The sequence below is a fragment of the Prionailurus viverrinus genome, unplaced genomic scaffold (assembly GCF_022837055.1).
Source record: "Prionailurus viverrinus isolate Anna unplaced genomic scaffold, UM_Priviv_1.0 scaffold_40, whole genome shotgun sequence".
In the NCBI taxonomy this organism is placed as follows: Eukaryota; Metazoa; Chordata; class Mammalia; order Carnivora; family Felidae; genus Prionailurus; species Prionailurus viverrinus.
The window spans coordinates 3,962,714-3,984,312 of record NW_025927608.1 but is presented as its reverse complement, the minus strand read 5'-3'; the positions used below and the strand labels follow the sequence as shown (position 1 = coordinate 3,984,312).

Sequence of the window (21,599 nt, the reverse complement as noted above, 5' to 3'; positions counted from 1 at the left end):
TCCGCCCCCCTCCCCAGGTGGACCAGCGGGTGTTCAGAGACCTCCTGAGCGAGAAGCTACCCCGTCTGCACAGCCACCTGGAACAGCACAAAGTCGACTACACCCTCATCACGTTCAACTGGTTTCTGGTGGTGTTTGTGGACAGCGTCGTGAGTGACGTCCTCTTTAAGATCTGGGACTCCTTCCTCTATGAGGGACCAAAGGTGGGTCTGCTCGCCGGGTTTCTGGGCAGCACGGTGGTGGCCAGCTGCCCGGGTGCGTGAGGGGCCACCGTGGGGCCGGGGTCACAGGAAGCAGCCGCCCTGGGCCGAGGTGTGCCTCTGCTCACAGGTGTCTCTGTCCCGCCCACAGGTCATTTTCCGCTTTGCCCTGGCTCTCTTTAAATACAAGGAGGAGGAGATCCTGAGGTTGCAAGACTCCATGTCCATTTTCAAGTATCTCCGTCACTTCACGCGCACTGTCCTCGACGCCAGGTGCGTCCTTGGGGGCGGGGGGGGGGGGGGGGGGGGGGCGCTGGTCCCTGCTTCCCGAGGAAAGGGTAGGGACAGGCTGGGGACACCAGGTGGCCTCCAATGATGGGGAGGGGCGGGGGGAGGATAGAGGAGGACAGTTTATTTTTTCTCCAATGAACATCAGTCCCAGCAGCGAAGCAGCATTTTTATTTGTCCAGCAAGCCTTTACTGAGCGTCCGGGGCACGGGGTGGGGGGGCACGGTGACCAAGGACGGACATCTCCCGTGAACAACCTAGGGGAGACCGCTGGCGTGACAGGCTCAGGGCTGCCGTGGGGGGAGCCCAGATGGGACAAGTGCAGGGGAAAGGTGGGGGTGAGCGGGGCCGGGGGGACCCCAAGGAGAGGGTGTCCTGGGCAAAGGGATCCTGAGGAGTGGAGGTGAGAGGCAGCGTGTCTGGGGCCGTGGCGGAGCGGGACGGGCTTCATCCCCCAAGTGTCGGGAAGACAGGAGGGCTGGCATCGGAGAGGAGACCCGGGGCCTGGGGAAGGGGGGAGGGGGGCGGAGGCGGTAGACTAGAGCATGGGACAGGAAGTGGAGCTTGGGGAACCCTGGGCTTCTGGCCCGGGCACCAGGCCTCGGCGGATCGTGTCCGTGTTGTGCGTGTGCCCCCGACCGCGTTTGGCGGCTGCCCTGGGAACTCGCCAGGGGCTCCCACGGCCAAGGCGGGGTACAGTTCACTGCTGCCTGCGTGGTACAGGGCCGCCTTTCCCTGCACATGACCGTGTTCCACGTCAGGCTTGTCTACCCGTGAGGAAGCCACGAGTCTTTCCGCAGAGAAGTGTCTGTGGCTCACATACGTTTTCAGACTATTTTTTAAATTATTGCTGAGAGAAAGAATGCAAGCAGGGGGAGGGGCAGAGGAAGAGAGAGAGAGAGAGAGAGAGAGAGAGAGAGAGAGAGAGAGGGTCCGAAGCAGGCTCCGCGGTGTCAGCGCAAAGCCCGATGCAGGGCTCGAACTCACAGACTGCCAGATGGTGACCTGAGCCAAAGCTGGATGCTTAGCCGACTGAGCCCCCCAGGTGCCCCCCAGACTTTTTGGACTGTAGCTCGTAAGACCATTTCATATCAGAATGTGAACTGCCCGTGCCAGAGCGTATAGAAGTGAAACGAAACGGTTTGTTGAAATGTTTGTGGTTCTTGCTAAAGGTCTGTGTTAGATGTTGAGGTTTCTAACTTCCCGTTACAAAACGCTTGTCATGATTCACCACGTGGGTTTCTCATCCACTGATGTGTCACAACCTGCTTGAAAGCCCGCAGGGCCCCCCAGTAAGCTGGCAGGTGCCCCTCTTCTTGGCTGGCCCCGCGAGAAGCCGCAGGCCCTCAGAGGGCACCGGCGCTGGGGGAGCCCGGCCACAGGAGGGCTCTGGGGCAGGGGCTGGGCCCAGGTCCCGGGGAGGGGACGCTGCGAGCAAAGGGGCTGATGGCTGAGGCCACGCCCGACAGCCCAGAAGGCATCGCAGTTTGTAAGGGTTTTCAGGCAGCTTGACGTATCGGCGGCGATAGTGGCCTCGGTGTCGCCAAATGAAAAGCCAGGGAGCAAAGCCTGAGAGAGAGCAGGCTGAGAGCGTGCGCTACCCTTCCATCAGGCCAGGGTCCCCTAACCTCCCTTCAGGCCCAGGCTGCAGGATGTGCCCCCCCACCCTCCCGGCAGCGCCTCCCTCGAGCTCTGCAGCGCCACCTCGTGAGCGGCCTCGGGCACAGCCGCCCGGCCGTTGGCCTCGGGAACTCAGTCCCCGTGGCTGGGTGGCGACCCGGGTGTTTCACTCAGCTCCCCGGGCTGGTGGGTCCAGGGGAGCAATTCCACATAACCGAGCGGCTCCGTAAGAAAGGAGGGCGCGGGTGCTGAGTCCCGTGTGCCCAGGAGACAGCGGGTCAACGGATTAAACCAGTCTCGAGTCGGGGCCCCTGGGGCCTTCAGCCTGGGCTGACCATGGGGTATCTCTCATCTCCTGACCGGGCCGCAGAGCGGAGTGTTCTGCCCTGCCCGCTGGGCCAACAGGCCCCGGCAGCACGGTCCCACCAGAGGCTCTGTGAAAATAACCTAGTGTTGTTTGCCTCCCATAGAGGGGGCTGGAGGCCAGTTCTCAGGTGCGTGGAGTGTGCGACTCGCGGCTGCAGGAAAAGGGGCTGGTCGTGTGGCCCTGGGTCCCGGGTCTGGGCTCACATTTCCGTTCACAGACCCCTGCGGCCCCGGCCGGTGGAGCCCAGTAGGAGGCACGGCTCTGTGCAGGCCTGTCCTGTTCTCCCACGTGCCCATGTTCCAAAACAGTCTGGGAAGCTTGGCATTTGAAGGTGGCCTTCCTGACCTTTGACCTCACGCAGGGCGTCCTCTGGAGTCCGGCTGAGGAGTAGGTGTTTGGAAATTCAGTAGGGAGAAATGCCACAGGCTACACCCTCCCTTAACGTTACACCTTCTAGAATAGACTTACATCAAGGCAGCCCACATGGGTGGATGGTGGCAGGCCACCTGTGGCCGCTGGCTCTGTCCTCACGGCCTCTCCTGGGTCTGGAGGTGTGCCAGGGCCCTGTGGCTGGGAAGAGAAGCCCCTGGGCTGGATGAATCGGGGGCTGCACCCGGCCCCAGGCCCTGGGGTCACGGGCAAGTGCCAGGCGCCGTCCTTGTGTGCGTGTTGTGGTGGCAGCTCTGGTGACCCCAGACCTCAGGAAGGTCGCTAACTCGTCCCGGCCTACCGACGAGGAATCAGACACCAGAAAGGGAAGGGACGTCACCTGCCCCACGACAGAGCGAGCGTGTGTCTGAGTCCGGGCCGTGGCTCAGGGCCGGCCCCGTACGTAGCCTGTGCGTGAGAAGGGCGGGCCTCCAGGTGATACAGCTGCTGGGGTCCCGTCCTGTGTCCTGCCCTGCTGACGCTCCGTGCCTGTCCTGGGTCCTTCCAGGAAACTGATCGGTATCTCCTTCGGGGACCTCAACCCGTTCCCCCTGCGCCAGATCCGGAACCGGCGCGCCTACCACCTGGAGAAGGTCCGGCTGGAGCTGACGGAGCTGGAGGCCATCCGGGAGGACTTCCTGCGTGAGCGGGATGCCAGCCCTGATAAGGGCGAGCTGGTCAGCGATGAGGAGGACACCTGAGTCCCCCGTCCCCCCCCCCCCCCCCCCCCCCACGATGCTGCTCTTGCCTTCGCAACCGAAGCGTGCCAAAGGCTGACCGCAGAGACGTCTCTGCTCCTTTAAAAGCCCGAATGTAACGCCCGTGGTCTCTGGAGATCTGCCGGGCAGACGTCCAGGGCCACACCGCACTTTCTCCTTTCCACTCGCGGTGGGGTTTGTCCCGTTTACACCTGTCTTCCGTGCCGTGCCACGTGGCTGCGCCTGTCCCCGGCTCGCGTGGTCTGTGCGCCCCCAGGTGAACTGGCTGGATGTCTTCCAGGCCCTGTTGGCTGCATGTGTCAGCTGGGTTGGTCACTGGCTCGCGCCCTCGGGACCCCGTCCCAGGCGCCTCCCTGTCTCGCTCCTCCTGCACCCGGCGCGGCTGAGGGCCTCCGCCGAGCAGCCACACTGTGCTTCGCGCACTCCCGGGCCACAGTGTGGCTGCTCCGGGGGCACGAGGGTAGTGAAAAGGGGCCTTTCCTAGAAAAGCAAGTGCGTCCCGCGCTCAGAAGCGGCCTGTAAGAAAACCCACACACCTTCCCTGCGGGCAAGCGGCCTCGCCTCAACTCTGGAACAGCACTGGCCCTTCCGTGCACAGCGTTTCAAGCAGCGAAGGGCCTGGCTTTCCAGACAGCCCACACTCCCTCCTGGGCACCAGCTGGGCTCGCCTGCCCTCAGCCTGCCCTCTGCCTGGCGCAGATCTCTGTGAAATCCTTCTTTTTGGCTGGCTCCGAGTCACCGAGTCACCGTCTGTGGGGGGAGCCGTCCCGCAAAGCAGGCCCTGCCCTGGGGCCTCGGTAGAGGGGACAGAGCAGGGCCGTGGTGCAGGTTCCGGGTGACAGCCGAGGTCTCCTCCGCCTGCTGGCGTGGGGGGAGGCGGCTGCCGGGGCTTGGGGCACCGCTCGGGTCCCCTCCCCGGTGCTGCCCACGGGCATCCGCCCTGGCAGCGTCCTTGTTCATCCCCGAGGCCGTGGGGGTCACACCGCCCAGGCAGCTCCGGAGACGGAGCGCTAGCTGTTTGAAGCCCCGGAGAGAGGCTGTGCCCAAGGAAGTGGACTTCTGCTTTATCACAGCGAGGACCGTCCCTGATGCGGACGTGTGACACTGTTTCCTGGCACAGTATTGCTCAAATAGGAAAGAAATGACTTCAAGTGGGATTTTTACACTACCTGGAGAAGTTGGAAACAGCCCTTAGTTGACGTGTTCGATGCAGCCTGAGTGCTGAACCGATGGAATTTGAAGCGCTTTTTTCCCAAGTAGGGATATCCTGTCACCAGCGTTGAGCAGGGTCCAAGCCGGGTCCACGTCTCCACAGACTGAGTTTCCGTCCGTAGGTTGGTTGACTTGATTTTCGGGTATCAGACACGTTGCACCGTTGTTCGTTTCCTGGGAGTGGCTGGTGGCGTCCTCACTGCCATTCGCGGACCCCCTGCCCTGGCCCCCACGCAGCTGCCGGCCTGGGGACAGCGGTGAGGATGTGCGGCCAGATCAGACCGTAGTTTCCGGATCGATTTCCCGGAGGTGACGGTGCTGCTGGTTTTGTCCGTCTTGCCCCAGAAAGATGCATCTTAAAGACGTGGATCGGGCCCAGGTTCCCACTGTACGTGGCTGGAGTCGTGGTTTCAGGGAGCGGCTGGCCGGGCTGTGCTGCTGCCTCCAGGCAGGCGGTCGTCCGAGGCCGGAAGTTGGTGCGAAAGCCGAGGGGTCGGGGGAACGGGCCAGGGGTGCTGGCCTCTGGGTGTCCGGAGGGCAGGAGGGGAACTTGGCCTGGTCCGGACGGGACAGGATGGGGCCGTCGCTCCAGAACCACAGGGCCCGGAACGGCCCCCTCTCCTGCCCCCTCCACCGGGCGGGCAGCGTCCCCATGGGGCGGCCTCAGCACCAGCCCAGGGCCCCTGCAGGCTGGGTCTCGTGGCAACACTTCTTGCCCAAACGCGTGTACCGTGGCCAAGGGGATTCCCTCAACGTGTTGGGGGGGCACCTGCCAGCTTGCACGTGGATGTTTTTGTTTCATGGGTTGAACATGTTAATACTTTTGTATATTTTTTCACTACAGTTTATATTTTTATAGACTTTGTATCGAGGTTTTTCTAGATGACGTACATCTATTTTATATAACGAGTCTTGTGTACGGCTCCCTGTATTTGTGTATAAACCTGAGCACGACGTGGCTCCCCACTCCTGGGCCCCGGGCATCCTGCCTCTGGCTCATGCTGGGGCTGCTTCCCCGGGTAGCACCTCCCTGGTCACTTGCGGCCATGCGGACAGCTGTCCAGCACCCGCTGGGGCTGGACCGAGACTGGATTCTCCTCCATTGTATCCATATAGGAAATATTCTAGGCAGATAGCCAGCGCGTTTTCCTTTTTGAAGCTAAACGTGTGTATTGCACAATTCCCCACCCTTGGCTTTGTGCCGCGTGGTCTTCCCCAGGTGCCCTGGGCGGCGGTCAGCCTGGGGCTGGAGGGGTGTGCCGGCAGGGGGGCTGCTGGCAGGTGACTTCATGTCTCTGCAGCTTCTGTGTTCGTCTTCCAGTTAAGCTTTGGAACGGTCCTACTAAAAAGCCAAATAAACTACTAATTTGTATAACATTGTGGTTTGAAATGTGGCTGTAATCACTCGTGATGGGGCTCACCCCAGGGCTTAGGGGGGACAGGGGCCTCCCCGACCTGCCAGCAGGGTGTTTAGGTCCGTGCCCTTGGTTTGCTCTTTCGGGGTGTGTGGGACGAGACGCCTCGCCTCGGTCAGCGGTGCAGCCCCGGGAGCCGAGGCCGAGCTGGCAAATGGGGGGCCTTGGCCGGGAGCCGCCCTGTGTCTGGAGCAGCCCCCCGGGTCACAGCTGTGCCGTGCCCCGCCTGAGTCATGGGTTGTTTGCCTCTCGTCTGGGCTGACCGCTCGGCTGCCACCGGGGACACCATCCCCCTCAGCCCCCATCATCGGAAAAACACACCACAATGATTAAGACCAAATGTCTTTCCACGGTGTGGGGGAGGGGGCTCCAGGGAGGGTTCCCGGACAGAGCAGACGAGGGCCCGCTGAGAGTCTCCAGGTCAGACTCTGTGCGGCTGGGGGTTCCTGCGACCACAGCAGCGGGAGCGGAGCCGGCACTGGGACCCCCGTGCCGTGCCCTCTGGCTCTCGCCCCTGCTCAGTGGGATCAGGCGCCCGGACAGAGGCCGTCACAGAGCGTGGGTCCCCAGAGCTACTGCAAACACAGGAAGGAAGCCTGCTGCCCCTCCCCCCGTGCAGGATCCTGGGACTCTCTCAAGCCCCCGTGACTCGCTTTCCTGAAGTGACCTCGGAGTGACTAGCTCTGCCAAAGCCGTCTTCCCCCGCTGGGGGCAGCCAGAGCTCAGGTGGAAGGGGGCTTGGGCCAGACCCACGCGGAGCGGGCAGGGCTCTGCAGCCGCGGCGAAGGGGTGTTACCGGAAGGGGTGCTGTGTGCGGAGAACGGGAAGCTGGGGAGCAGCTGGGCACCTCTCCCTCCGTGCCTTCCACGTGGGGACCAGTCCCCGGGACAGACGCCTGCTGGTGGCTTCGGCCTCTGATGCATAAGTGGCCACGTGGCCCTAGCTACCACGGCCCAAGGACCGCTGTGAACGGCACATGCCGTGGAACTGAATGTGGTGTCCGCCGGGGCCTCTCTCAGCCTCGGTGTCCCCCACATGAAGAAGGGGTCTGCACTCTCCAGGAGTAGGGCTTGTGAGCACCGTGTAAGAGGGTCAAGTTCAAGACTCATGACCAGAGGTAAGGGTTGGAGCCTACCCAGGCCACTTCCTGGAGGAGCAGCTGGGCCACCCCCCCCCCCCCCACCAGCCTCCTCATTCCTGGTTCAAGCCCAGAACACTCCCCAGAGCACCTGGTGCCCACCTGCCATCTGCTGTTCACGACCTGCCTCCATGGACCTAGGTCTGTCCGGCAAGAAGGGAGCTCTGATGGGCAGGTGCTAGGTCACGGGTCAGCGTCACAGGAGCCCAGCAGCTGGGGTTGGCAGGGCAGGAACCCGCCCCCCCCCCCAAATCTGTCTCTGAACATGGAGATGTGGGAAAGGGACAAGGGGGGACCAGGAAGGATGTGGCCGCCCATCTGCTCCTACCTGCACCCCGTCTCTCCCCCTGGTGCAGGTAACAGCCGAAGTGGCGAGGGCCAGGAACCAGACAGGGCGTCCCGGACCCCATCGCGATCATCCAGGGGACAGCCCCTGCTGGAGACCAGAGGGCCTTACTGCTCGAGGGAGGGTGTGACCCATTCATTGTGAAACACCAGTCTCTCCTGGAGTGGAGACGTGGGAGGTGGGCGAGCGACTTGAAGGGGCAGAAAGAGCGTGGCCCAGGACCCCCGCCCCACCCCCGCCTTTGCCAAGCTGTACTCCTGCCATAACACCTCCCAAGGAGGCCCCCAAGCACCTATTCTAGGGTTTCCCCGAGGAGCACGTGAAGGGTGGTGAGTCAGGAGGATAGAGACCAGGGGGTCTGACCTGAAATTCTCCCAATCCAAGAGGAAGTCACGCCGTGCTCGAAACCATAGTGCTCATTTATGTATAACAATAATAACGTTCTGCAGACTGTTAAAAAAATACCTTTCTTGGGGTGAGAGATCCCTAGCCCGCCGTCAGCGGGCCGGGTTAGCACCTTTGGGGTGCAGCCCGCACTGGGGCATGAGGTCCGTGCGTCTGGGACGGTCTGTTCGTGCGGCCTGGCCTGGCTGGAGTGGGTCAGCGGCGGGCGACACGCTGATGGCCGCGGGAGGGGACCCCGTGGCCTGGTAGGGGGCAGGAGCGGCAGCACTGGGTGCGGACGGCAGGCAGCTGGCAGCGGCCCAGGAGGCGGAGGGTCTCACAGAAGCCGAAGGACAGGCGATCCCGCTCGCAGCCTGGAGTGGGGTGGGGTGGGGTGGGGTGGGGTCCTCAGGAGGAGCCACACCTGCTCCCTTCCCCTCACACCTGCACCCCTCCCTCCTCCACCTGGGCTGTCCCCAGGATCAGGGTGGCCAGGAGCCTCAGGGGTTTGGCGGCCATCCCCAAGGGCTTGAGCCCTCTGGGGCCCGGAGGTGCCAGTCCCCAGTTGTTGCTGAGGCCCCATCCCCACCTGCCTGCCCTCAGGTTTCCAGAAGAAAGGCCCCGAGACTCCACCCGTGACCATCTCAAAGGCTCCTGAGAAGGCAAAGAGCCTGCTGCCCCCTCCCCTTCCCTGGCGTGACCTGGGCCACACAGCCTCCCGAGGAGGGACGGAGGGACAGAGGGAGGCGGCAGACCGGGGCCTGGCTGGCCCTCCCACCCTGTGCTTATCGGAGCTATTTCGGGAAGTGGTTTGCTTCCAGCCCTCCCGGCCTCACCCCCGCTGCCACTGACATCCCCCAGCTGCCCGGCTCAGTGCCACAGACGCCCGGGTGCGGGAGGAGCAAGAAGGCAGCCACGCTGCGGGCCTGGGACATCCCCCGGGCCACACAGAGGGCACGTGGCAGCAGGCTGGCTCCTCCGCCCCGACTCCTGGCCGTGGGTCTGAGCTACGGCATCTTGGACCTGCATCCTGTTCCCACTGTGTGACCTCAAGCGAGCTTCTTCACCCCTGGGGGGGCAGTTCCCTCCTCTGCCAACAACCCCCACCTCCACAGACAGGCGGATGTGGGCCACGCTATGTCAGCTGCCTCACCACGGTGACCGCACACCCTGGAGTTTCCAGGCTTTCTGAATGTCTTCCCACACCAGCCCACAAACCGTCAAAACATCCTGGGGCTCCAGGATCTCGGTGTCCAAATACCCCCGGCTGGCCTCCACCCTCAACTACTCACTTGGTCAGGAAACACCTAGCCCCCTCCCCCCGTCACTGCCTCGCAGCCCGCCCCCTGGCCCCCGGGACACCTGGCCAGCTTGGCTGTAGGCCCCAAAGGCCTCCGTTGCTACCCTCTCCCCCAGCTGGCCCTCTCCTCCAGACAGCACGGCTGCCCAAGTGCCCCTGGCACGGAGCCCAAGTGTGAAGGGCAGGAAGGAGCTGGGGCCCGGGCTGCGTGCAGCAGGGGCCGTGAGCTGCTGCTGAGCAGATGCTGGGGGTCAGGGCGGGTGGCGTCCTCCGCTGGGCCTTGAGGCTGGGATTTGAGAGGCCAGACCGCCCCTCGCAGCGGCCTGGGTGGAACTGCCCAAGGATGCAGCCGGGGTGGGGGGCACAGCCCGGAGGCCCTGAATGCCAGCCTGAGCACCGCACACTGTCCTATGTCCCGGGGGGGCGGGGGGGGGGGCAGGCAGCTGACGGGCACAGAAGCAGCTGGGCTCTCCTCCTGACCCCCCCGGCTGCAGTGGCGGCAGCAGCTGACGGGGACCGGGCAGCAGAGGGAGAGGGCCACCCTCCCTGAGCACCTCCTGGGCCCTCCCCCGCCCGGGACCTGGCTTCTGCTCTACCCACCCCGTCCCCGAGCACGGGGGCCCTCGGCCCCTCTATGCACCGGGAAGTGGGGCCCGAGGCCGCACAGCTGGTGAGGAGCCCGGTCTCCCATGCTCGGCACAGCTCAGGCCGCCGGGGCTGCCGGAAGGCGGCTGTGCGCCCGCGTGTGTGCAGAGCCACCTCTGGCCGGGCCCTCCTCCGGCAGGACGCAGCTGGCCAGGAAGCAGCCAGCAGGACCCTGGAAGGGAGGCGGCTGTGTGTGGCTGCACCGCCACCCTCCTCCAGCCCGGGGCGGGGGGGGGGCGGGGGGGCTCAGCCAGAGCCGGGGCTCCACAGTCCCAGGGACGTCCTTGGTCTCACTCGGCAGGTGACCGAGACCCAGAGGAAGGAGGAGCTTGCTCCAGGCCACAAGGCAACTTGGGGGCCAGGTCGGCCGCCGCCCCTCTTCCTGTGCCAGAGGGAGCCGCCCGCGGGGTGCGGTGGGCCGGACCCCCTTGCCTCCGACCCTGGCCCGGCCCCGGCTCCTGCCTGGTACCCACGGCCTCACCGTTCTCAGCAGCCAGTGCCGTGGGGGCGGCAGCTGGACGGAGGATCCCGTCTCCCTTGTGCCCCGTCCCACCCCCCCACCCCCCGGCCCCGCCCCGCCCCTGCCACCGCAAGGAAGCACTCACGTGGAGCCTCGCCGAGCTCACAGTCTTGGGTGCCGCACGGCCGGGAGCTCTCGGGCCAGGCCTCGTGGCCACACTGGTCACTGTCCTCCTCGGGCAGCCCAGTCTGGGTGTTGACACACCTGACCAGGCGTCTCTGCACACCGCCACCACAGGGGGCCGAGCACTGTGGGGGAGGAGGGGGCAGGGGTGAGGGGCCGAGCACTGTGGGGAGGGCAGAGGTAGGGGCCTGAGCACTGTGGGGGGGCAGAGGTGAGGGGGTGAGCACTGTGGTTGAGACAGAGGTGAGGAGATGAGCACTGTGGGGGGTGGCAGAGGTGAGGGGCCGAGCACTGTGGGGGCGGGGGGGGCAGAGGTGAGGGGGCCGAGCACTGTGGGGGCGGGGGGGGCAGAGGTGAGGGGCCGAGCACTGTGGGGGCGGGGGAGCAGAGGTGAGGGGCCGAGCACTGGGTGGGAGAGAGGTGAGGGGCCGAGCACTGTGGGGGCGGGGGGGGGCAGAGGTGAGGGGCCGAGCACTGTGGGGGCGGGGGGGGCAGAGGTGAGGGGCCGAGCACTGTGGGGGCGGGGGGGGGCAGAGGTGAGGGGCCGAGCACTGTGGGGGCGGGGGGGGCAGAGGTGAGGGGCCGAGCACTGTGGGGGCGGGGGGGGCAGAGGTGAGGGGCCGAGCACTGTGGGGGCGGGGGGGGCAGAGGTGAGGGGCCGAGCACTGTGGGGGCGGGGGGGGCAGAGGTGAGGGGCCGAGCACTGTGGGGGCGGGGGGGGGGGGCAGAGGTGAGGGGCCGAGCACTGTGGGGGCGGGGGAGCAGAGGTGAGGGGCCGAGCACTGGGTGGGAGAGAGGTGAGGGGCCGAGCACTGTGGGGGCGGGGGGGGGGGGGCAGAGGTGAGGGGCCGAGCACTATGGGGGGGGGCAGAGGTGAGGGGCTAGCACTGTGGGGGGGGGCAGAGGTGAGGGGATGAGCACTGTGGGGGGACAGAGGTGAGGGTGCTGAACACTGGGGGGGGGACAGAGGTGAGGGGCCGAGCACTGTGGGTGGGAGAGAGGTGAGGGGCCTAGCACTGTGGGTGGGAGAGAGGTGAGGGGCCGAGCACTGTGGGGGCGGGGGGGGCAGAGGTGAGGGGCCGAGCACTGTGGGGGCGGGGGGGGAGAGGTGAGGGGCCGAGCACTGTGGGGGCGGGGGGGGCAGAGGTGAGGGGCCGAGCACTGTGGGGGCGGGGGGGGGGGCAGAGGTGAGGGGCCGAGCACTGTGGGGGCGGGGGGGGGGCAGAGGTGAGGGGCCGAGCACTGTGGGGGCGGGGGGGGCAGAGGTGAGGGGCTGAGCACTGGGGGGGGGCAGAGGTGAGGGGGGAGGAGGGGCGTCACCTAGAGCCAGTCCCTGCACCTGACAGCCCCCCCCCCATTCCCCCTCAGAGCCCACCTGGCATTCACCTGCAGGAGGTACACCTGCGTGGAGGTCCAGGAGGCCAGAGACAGGGACAGGGACAGGGACAGGGCCCGGAGGACCCACCATGGCCCCGGGCAGTGCGGTGGGGGAGGGGGCGAGGCAGAAAGTTTCTCAAGGGGAGCCCTCCGTCCGGAGTCGGGCTTTATTCTGGTTTGTTAGGGTCTGAGGTTGTAAAAAACCCTACAAACAGGTTTCATCTCTGCCACTTGGTGCCAGGCCCTGGGCTGAGGGCCTCATCGTGTTAACCCTCACACCCCGCTGTCGAAGACGAAGAAACAGCGGCCCGGCAAGGCAGAGCCACCGGCCCAGAGTCACTGGGTTGCCGGAGGTGCTGCAACCCCCGAGCTGCCCCCCGCCGGCCCCTCCTCCACCCCAGCTGCCGCCTAGGCCTCTGCTCGGGTCCCTGAAGGCTCACAGCTCCCGTTCCCGCCCCCCTGCGTTGGGTGCTCCCCTCGGGCCTCACCCCCAGAGTCCTCAGCGCCAGAGAACCCACCCGGTCCTCTTCCTCTCTCCCCAGCAGCAGGGCGGGGACCTTGTGTGGCCACCGCCCGCATCTGCGGTGACCAGAAGGAACACCTGGGACGGAGGACCGAGCGGTGGCTGCCGGGCACCTGTCCCGCCCCTCCTCCTCGTGTGGCTCACCTGGCCCCAGGGCCCCACCACCCACTTGGTACAGGGCTGGGTGTTGCAGGACCGCGTGCTGTTGGGTCTCAGGGTCTCCTCGCAGAGGCCCGGCTCCGGGCAGGTCACCAGACGCCGCTGCTCGCCACCGCCACAAGCCTCTGAGCACTAGGAGGGCGCGACGACAGGGAACGGGCTGAGGGCGCTTCTAGGGGCCGAGGCCACCCCCACCCCTGCCCCGCCCCGGCCCCCAGGCCTCACCTCTCTCCAGGAAGAGACGTACCAGCTGAGGCAGGGCTGGGCGCCGCAGGGACGGCGGGCCGGTGGCATGGCCAGCCCCGGCTGGCAGTGGAAGGGCCGCAGAGGCCGGAGGTCCTGCGTGTCCACGCACTGCACGTCCCGCGTCGAGGACCCTCCGCCACAGCTGCGGGAGCACTGCGAGCCGAGCAGCACGGGTGAGTGTACCCCACGCACATGCGCACGTGGCCCGCGGAACCCCATCTTCCGCCCAGCCCGGGGCAGGTGGACAGAGTGCAAGGTAGAGCGGGTGACGATGAGGTCCCGAGGGTGACGGCAGGTACGGGGGGGGGGGGGGGTTGCTGGAGCAGGTCACAGGGAACCGAGAAGGGACCAGGCAGGGGACCGGATGAGCACAGGACGGCAGCCGGGAGCCTCCCACCCCAGGCCCGCGTACCTTACTCCAGTTGCCCGCATGCCAGGCAGCACACGGCCTCAGGTGGCAGTGGCGGGCGGGCTGGGGCCGGCCCTCGGGGGCACAGTCGTCCTCCCGGCCCGAACTGCAGCGCACGGGCCTCCACATGGCACCCAGGCCGCAGGTGGTGGAGCACTGGGGACCAGGGCATGGGCCGTGAGGGCGGGCAGAGCCCCCAGCCAGGGGCTGCCCATCCAGGTGGGGGGCGGGGACCCTGGTGGAGCCAGGGCCTCAGTCTCCCCCTCTGCAGAGGGGAGCTCTCCACCCACCTCCCAAGAAGACCGTGCGTGAGGACCAAAAATCACAAGCCACGGTCTGTGCCCACAGGGGATGCACGAGGTGACCCAGCCATCGTGACCAGGCTCACTGCTCCCCAAAGTCACGGAGGAAGGGAGTCTGGATTCCTGTCTCCGCCTGTCCCTCCCCACCCAGGATGAGGAGTCTGAACAGAATTGAACAGTGACACTGGGGGGGCACCTGTCAGCTTCTTCCTGTCAAGTTCAGACCCTCGCCGGCCTGAGTGGGGAGGGGCCGCTGGGGGCAGGGGGCTATGGCCGCCCTGTCCAGGGAGCTTGCCAGCCGGGTGTGAGGGACGCTGCCCCCGGCTGCCCCCATCTGTGCTACCTGCCCTCCTGGCGGACCCCCATGCCACTGGGGGCCTCTGGGGACTCCAGGGATGGGCGCCTCCCCGGACACCTCACCACTCAGACAAGAAACGGGCCTGATGGGGTGGACTGCCCCCAGGGGCACACGGAGGGCGTGACCTGAGACGACATCCCCCCCCCCCCCCCCCCCCCGCACAGGCAGGGTTTGGTCCCCGGGTCCCAGAGGAGGAGATAGAGGTGGTGAGGCCCCTACCTCACTCCAGTTGCCCACTTCCCAGCTGGCATTCCCAGCAGGGGGCAGGTGCACGGCCAGGCTGGGGTCTGGCTGGGCCTCAGGGATGATGCTGCCATTGGCCGAGCCGTCCTGAGCTGGTGTGAACACCACGGAACCAGGGGACTCGGGGCCCACAAGTCCTGGGCCCGGGGCCGGCAGGAGGAAGGCTCCTGGTGCTGCCGGGGTCCAAGGGGTGGGAGGCCCCGGCTCCAGGGTGCTGTCCCCGTCCCGGGTCTCTGGCTGAGCGACCGGCGGAGGAGGAGGGGCAGGAGCCCCCCCAGTGCTGGGCCACAGCTCACTGTCCGCAGGCCCCAGGCCACCGTTCAGAGTTGGCTCCCAGGCCACAGTCCCAGCTGTCCACAGCGATCCTGCGTCGGGACTGGGGGAGGAGTGGCTGGGGCCCGTGGCGGGTGAGGCTGGTGGGGTGGGGTGGGGCCCTTGGGGGGGGCCGGTACCCTCCTCCTCGGACAGCTCGTTGGTCCTCTCCCACCACGGAGGGGACGTCCAGCTCTGGCTGTCTTCCCCTCCCAGGGCCCTGTTTTGGCTCCCAGGGGCAGCCGGTTTCTCCGTGCCACCGGCTGGAGTGGGGGGCCGGGGCAAGCTGGGGAGCCCAGGGTCTGGGGCCTCAACAGGGGTGTCTTCCTCAGGCAAAAAATTGACCAGGGGGTCCCCGGGGGTCTGCTCTGAGGGTGGGGGCGGGGAGAGGCCAGCCTGGCTGGGCCCAGGGGCAGGCGACCCGCCTCCCGGCGTCCCAGGAAGCTCTGAGGCCGGCAGGGGGGTGGCTGTGGGGGGCTCAGCGGGACTGCTCAGGGGCGGGGGTGTCCAGTCCCCCGCACCTGCCAGGTCTGGGGCGGGGTCCTCCAAGGGCCCGTAAGAGAGGTCCTCATGGAAGTTAATGAAATTGTAGTCATAGTAGAAATCGTCAACGAACACGGGCCCTGGCGGGCCCAGCCCAGGGTCCTCCTCGATGGCGTTGCCCACGCCGGTCGGCTCGGGTGACGAGGGGGGCGGGGGGCGTGGGGCCAGGCGCGGGGGGATGAAGTCGATCTCGTTGAGGAACTCGTGGCTGGAGGAGGAGCCGCTGCCCGAGCCTTCGGGGCCCAGCACGTCCAGGGTCCGCGGACAGGGCGGCAGAGAGCAGGTAGCCTTGCTGGCCGGCCGCCGCGCCTCGTCACAGGGGACGCCAGTGTTGTTGGTGCAGAGGACACTCCGGAGCCGGGCGCCATCCCCGCACGTAGCCGAGCACTGGAGAGGAGGCCGGAGAGAGGGGCTCGGGCCAGGGGAGGTCAGGGACCAGGGGAGGTCAGGGCCCAGGGCGCCCTGCCTGCTGGCCAAGGGCAGAGCGGGAGGCCTCGGCCAGCCGACTCTAGGCCTGTCCAGCCCCAGACCGTGGCGTGCGGTGGTGGCTCTCCAGGGTAGCCTAGTCCCCGAGGCTTCGGGGGACGCCCCCACCGCCCTCCCACCGTGAGGCCCGCCAGGAAGGGCCCCCTGAAGACCGATGGTGGAGCTGGGGGCGGGCCCCCCATCCTGACACTCACCTGAGACCAGTTCCCCACGGCCCAGGTGGCGGGGCAGGGCACCTCACGGTTACAAGGACTTTCGGCAGGGGGCCGGGGGAGGTGCTCGCAGGCAGGCGGCTGCAGGGCCCTCTGCTCATCCGGCCCCACACCGCGGATGCAGAGCACAGAGCGGCGGGAGAGGCCCGCGGGCCCGCAGGAGTGGGAACATGCCTGCCACTCCCCTGCCCACCACCTGTGAGGCACACGGGCCACATCAGCGGAGCCTGGCCACGCTCCCAGGCACTGGGGGTGCAGGCGGGGTGGGGTGGGTTGGGGCCCAGGGACAATCTCCCAAGCACTCGGGGTGCAGGTGGGTCAGGACGCAGGGGACAGTCTCCCAGGCACTCGGGGTGCAGGCGGGTCGGGTCAGGGCCCAGGGAACAATCTCCCAGGCACTCGGGGTGCAGGCGGGTCGGGTCAGGGCCCAGGGGACAATCTCCCAGGCACTCGGGGTGCAGGCAAGTCGGGTCGGGTCAGGGCCCAGGGGACAATCTCCCAGGCACTTGGGGTGCAGGTGGGTCAGGACGCAGGGGACAATCTCCCAGGCACTCGGGGTGCAGGCAGGTCGGGTCGGGTCAGGGCCCAGGGGACAATCTCCCAGGCACTTGGGGTGCAGGTGGGTCAGGACGCAGGGGACAATCTCCCAGGCACTCGGGGTGCAGGCAGGTCGGGTCAGGGCCCAGGGGACAATCTCCCAGAGCTGCAAGCCCCGAAGCCCAGTGACAGGACCTCCCCGGGGGGCTGGGCAAGACCCAAACCCTAGTGACCAGGGACATCCTAGGCCAGCTGCTCCAGGCTGGGGTGGTGGTGGCCACGACCTGGGCCTTTAGCCCCACTCCCTCAGCCCCTCCTGTGGGCCCAGGATGTGGGGTCTGTGGCAGGGCCAGGAGCTGTCAGGGCGGGCTCACCGGGCAGGGCACGGCTCCTCGCTGCACTGCCTCTGGCGGTCATCAGGCCGGACCAGGGGGTCACAGTGTCTCTCGTCCACGGGCCCCACCTGTCGCTCGGTACAGTGCACAGTCTGCCTCTGCATACCTGAGGGGCCGCGGGGGCTCAGCCTGGGCCCGGCACCCAGGGTGCCCCCTGCCCAGGGTGCCCCCTGCCCGGGCTGCCCCGCACCCAGAGACAAGGCCACACCTGCTCCTCTAGAACCCTCCCAGAACAAGGCCTCCGCCTCCACCCCTAGATGGGGACCAGAGCGTGGAGGTTCGTGGCGTTGAGGGCCCAGCCCCTTGGCGTCCTAGCTGGGAGGCTTGGGCGCTCTGCGAGGACCTGCTGAGAACACTCCCCATGGGAGTTCCCGTGTGCGAGGGAAGGACACAGGGAGGAAGGACACGAGTCTCTCCCCTGGGGGTCAGCCCCTCGCCCCTTCCTTCTTCCTGCCTGGACCCCAAGAAGGGGGAGGGCGGGGCTACCTTGACACACATGAGGGGAACACTCGGATGGGAAGAGAGGTCCTGGGTCCCTAAGGCCACCCCGAGCCACCTGCACTGGTGCTCCAGCTGACACCCCACGACCTGCGGCGCCACACGCCCCTCAGCCGCCCACCTGTGAAGTGGCCGTCCGCTGACCCCCAGGGCCCGGTCTAACGGGTTTGCAGTCATGTTTGTAAACGTAAAGACGCTCTATGGGACAGGATACTTTTTAAGAGCTTTTGAAAATTTCTGCCAGGTTTCCGTGTGTCGGTTTCCACTTTATCATCACACGAGGTTTTTAAGGAATGTTTGAGGGGTACCTGGGTGGCTGAGTCGATGAAGTGTCCAATTTTTTATTCGGCTCGGGTCATGATCTCGTGGTTCATGCGTTTGAGCCCCGAGTCAGGCTCTGCATGGACAGTGCGGACCCTGCTTGGGATGCTCCCTCTCCCCCCACCCCCTCTCTGCCCCTCCCTGACTCGTGCTCTCAAAATAAAAAACTAAAAACTAAAAAGGAACGAGCAGACGTCTGTCCCAGACTCCTGATGCTGAGATCCCTGGACACTGAGAAGCACTGGGGGTGACGAGCCCCGGGGAACAGGGGTCAGCGACACTGTTACACGTCTCATAGAGTTGGAAGAAATGAGTGTGTGTGGGGAACGGGCCACTGGGCCCAGAGGCTCAGAGCGGGGGTGGGGACACGCCGGTGGTCCTGGCTCCCTCCTCCCCACCTCTCCTCCTCCTCCCCATCCCCCCTGCGAAGCCCCTCCTGGGGCAGCAGCCAGGGAGCACCAGGCTCCGGGCCGCCCAGGAAGGAGCCGCAAAGCCCGTCTGCAGCAGGAGGTGGAGGAAGGAGCCCACGGAAGACTGTGAGGACGAGGGTCCGGTGTCCGGCGTGGGACAGAAGCACCGGTGAGGGGCCTGCTGAGCAGTGAGAACGAAGGTAGGGGCAGCCGGCGTGTCTCTGGGGACACAGTGCCAGCAGCTGAGACACACCGGGCGCTCAGCACGTGTCCGGTCCTGTGCCGGCCTCTCCCCCGAAGGACCCAGGGACAGGGCTGCCGGCGGCCCCGCTCTGGACACGGGGGCCCGAGAGCCACACGTAAGCAGCCAGCCGGAGGCTGAAGCCGGGCACCGCGCCCACCCCTTTCCTCACCTGTGCCACAGGTGACCGTGCACTGGCTCCAGGGCCCGTAGCTCCAGGAAAACTCGGGCGGCTGGCCGTGGCCGTGGCCGTGGCCACCCTCCTCCCTGTGGATGGTGTACTCGTAGCGCACCCCGGGGTTGCTCTCCTGGAAGAGCAGCTGAGGCAGGTGGGCAAGGGGCCCCGTGAGCACAGGCGTCCCCACTGCCCACCCGGGACCACAAGTACGAGGCGTCCCCACCGCCCACCCGGGGCGCCACGAGCACGAGGCGTCCCCACCGCCCACCCGGGGCGCCACGAGCACGAGGCGTCCCCACCGCCCACCCGGGGCCCCACGAGCACGAGGCGTCCCCACCGCCCACCCGGGGCCACGAGCACGAGGCGTCCCCACCGCCCACCCGGGGCCCCACGAGCACGAGGCGTCCCCACCACCCACCCAGGGCCCCAAGAGCACGAGGCGTCCCCACCGCCCACCCGGGGCCATGAGCACGAGGCGTCCCCACCACCCACCCGGGGCCCCACGAGCACGAGGCGTCCCCACCGCCCACCCGGGGCCCCACGAGCACGAGGCGTCCCCACCGCCCACCCGGGGCCACGAGCACGAGGCGTCCCCACCGCCCACCCAGGGCCCCACGAGCACAGGTGTCCCCACCACCCACCCAGGGCCATGAGCACAAGGCATCCCCACGAGCATGAGGTGGCCCCACGAGCGCGAGGCGTCCTGCCACCTGCCCAGAGCGATCACTGGAAGGGACCCAGCCCCAGCCACCTCTGGGACCTGGGGCTACAACGTGGGGCTGTCCTAGAGACGGGGGAAGGGAGGCAGAGGCAGAGGCAGAGGCCCAGGACCCTGTCTCGCCGTGGGGCAGGCGGTGCTGGACCCCCGGGGCCCGACTCTTCCCCCCACCCTGGGCCTCAGGAGGCAGGCACCTGGATCCAGATGGGCTCGTCGGTGGGGCCGGGGGCCGTGAGGTTCTCCCAGTTGCCTGTGCGCGCGTACGTGAAGGTGGTGCCCGCCACCGGGTAGTCCCCGCCCCACTGGATGGTCCAGCCCCCGTTGAGGAAGTACTTGTGAGGGTCCTCGCTCCGCAGGGCCAGGAAGTTGGCGGCCTCAGCCACCTCCTCGATGCGGATCTCACGGGCACCAGCCGGGATCAGCCCCACGTCCACGTACCCTGTTGGCCAGGGGGTGTATAGACGCTAAGAGGCTGACCGTCCCCTTCCCTCGCCCCCCTTCCCGCTCCACCCGGCCTGCTGACGGCAAAGGTCCCACCACCAGCCCGGGGGCCCAAGCTCCTCCAGAAGGCAGAGGGTCCCATGTGTCCTAGGTCACCTAAACCTAGAGGGGACCCTCAAATCCCGCCCCCGTGACCCATGCCCCTTCACGCCTCTCCTGGATGCCTAGGCTAGCTGGGCCCTTCCGGGGACACCCTCCGTGCTGCCCACACAGCCCGTTCCCGTTCCTTCACTGACTCTATGTGCTTTACCCGGTGACGCAGGGGCTGCCGTCACCCCCATCTGACCGATGAGGAAACTGAGGCCCAGACAGATTAAGTAACGTGCCCGAAGGCCCTGCTGGGGTATGAATGGGGCTCCAGGGTCCGAGCGTCCTGGCCCAGCGCCCGAGGCCCCGCTCCTTACGGGTGCCTGCACAGAGATGCACCCGGGCCTTGGGGACACAGCTCTTTCCTGCATGAAACACTCCTCCCATCTCACCTGGGTCTTTCACGCACCAGCTAAACTCCCCCCTCCTCCAGGAACTCTCCCCTCACCTCCCTGGGTCAGGACCTCCTTCCTCACAGCCTGCTGGGCCCCCCACAATTGCACCTGCCACACTGAAAGCTTTCGTCACCTGTCGCTGTGAGCTCCTCACCTTCAAGCCCCCCTCACCCAGCACACGCAACCTTCAAGCCCCCCTCACCCAGCACACGCAGCCGGCACTCACACGGCTGAGGGGGTGGAGTTGGGGGGGGGGCAGCTCTCTGAAGCCTCACAAGAAGGCGGTAGCCTCTGAAGGGGCTGGCGCCACCCATAAGCCTCATCAGCCAACCCGGGGTCCCCAGGGCAGAAGGACTCCCCTGAGTACACGTCTCTGTGTCTGGGCCAAGGTGCCTGATGCCCGAGAGGACCCAGCGGGGTGGTCTCCCTGCCTCCAGTCTCTAGCCCGGGCGGGACCCTGGGGATCAGGCAGGGCTGCCGAGTTAGGAGAACCCCCCCACCCCCCCCCACCCCCCCCCGCGTACCCAGGCCCTCAGACTCCTCGAAGGTCCCGCTCACAGTGTGGCAGGTGGAGCCGTTGCCGTGGCACACGCCACAGCGGTCCTCGACAGCACCCGAGTCAATCTCGAAGTCACAGCCCACGTTCTGGAACACACGGGAGGGAGGCCCCAGTGCCTGGCCACCAGCCGGCAGCCCTCCCTGGCCCCTGCCGCCAGGGTCCGCCGGGGTTCGCCGGGGTGGGAGCAGGCCCCCACTCCGCCTGTCCCCGGGTGTGACACGGGGGGGATCCACGCGTGCAGTGAGGCCATGCTGAGGGGGCATGAGGTACGGGGGGGGGGGGCCTTTCACAAAGAGCTACAGCAGGCGGGGCACTAGCACCCCAGGAGCTCCCCCAGTGTGGACGAAAGTTTCCTGGAAACAGGAATCTGTATCAGAGGCCCCGGGCAAGCGCGTCCCTGCCACTCTGGGCCCCAGTGCTTCGGGTGGGGGACAGTGGCTGGGACACGGGTGGGGAAGAGGCCGGGCTGACACCAGAAGCGAGCATACACGCTGCTGGCATTACTGACACTCATCTGCCAGGTTCGGGGCCCTGCATGCCCCTGCAGTGGCGTCACCGAACCCGGTGACAGGGGTGCAGAACCGGCCACTTTCTCTCTCAGAGGACACCACTGCCCGGGGTCATTTGGCCAGTAGGAGGCTGACCCGGGCTCTGGCTTCCCGGCAGGGGCTGTGCAGGTGCGGGCCGAGCTTCAGAGGCTCTCGGACAGCAGGCAGGGAGGAGGGGAGGAGGGCCACGGTGCAGGGGCTGGGGGTACAAGGTCTGCCTGTGAGGGGCTCCAGTGCTGGTGGGGGGGGGGGGTGGCCTTTGCTGACGGGGGCCAGAGGGGGACCAGGAGGGAACCCGGGGCAGCCGGTGTGGGAGACGCCCCTCCTGTCGGGCA

The 21,599-nt window shown here is 67.0% G+C and overlaps 2 protein-coding genes across 10 annotated transcripts in view; one reads left to right on the top strand and one right to left on the bottom strand.

Moving 5' to 3' along the window:
* TBC1D2B (TBC1 domain family member 2B) overlaps positions 1-6,212 on the top strand; it is a 65,238-nt gene extending 59,026 nt beyond the window's left edge. For all 6 annotated transcript variants that reach the window (XM_047846768.1, XM_047846767.1, XM_047846769.1 and 3 more), the window contains 3 exons: positions 18-203; positions 352-473; positions 3,413-6,212. In XM_047846768.1, the coding sequence (XP_047702724.1) occupies positions 18-203; positions 352-473; positions 3,413-3,605 (501 nt within the window). In that variant the 3' untranslated portion in view covers positions 3,606-6,212. The remainder of the gene's footprint in view (positions 1-17; positions 204-351; positions 474-3,412) is intronic.
* A 1,923-nt stretch (positions 6,213-8,135) lies between these two features.
* Positions 8,136-21,599, bottom strand: part of ADAMTS7 (ADAM metallopeptidase with thrombospondin type 1 motif 7) — a 40,569-nt gene continuing 27,105 nt past the window's right edge. For 3 of the 4 annotated variants that reach the window (XM_047846764.1, XM_047846765.1, XM_047846766.1), the window contains 11 exons: positions 20,682-20,802; positions 19,369-19,613; positions 18,451-18,598; positions 16,788-16,914; positions 15,859-16,072; positions 14,300-15,565; positions 13,424-13,576; positions 12,991-13,164; positions 12,751-12,897; positions 10,669-10,831; positions 8,136-8,492 (listed from right to left, as the gene is read on the bottom strand). In XM_047846764.1, coding sequence (XP_047702720.1) covers positions 8,335-8,492; positions 10,669-10,831; positions 12,751-12,897; positions 12,991-13,164; positions 13,424-13,576; positions 14,300-15,565; positions 15,859-16,072; positions 16,788-16,914; positions 18,451-18,598; positions 19,369-19,613; positions 20,682-20,802 — 2,916 coding nt within the window. In that variant the 3' untranslated portion in view covers positions 8,136-8,334. Of the gene's footprint in view, positions 8,493-10,668; positions 10,832-12,750; positions 12,898-12,990; positions 13,165-13,423; positions 13,577-14,299; positions 15,566-15,858; positions 16,073-16,787; positions 16,915-18,450; positions 18,599-19,368; positions 19,614-20,681; positions 20,803-21,599 lie in introns of those variants that run through there. The other variant, XR_007149640.1, reaches the window with a different exon arrangement.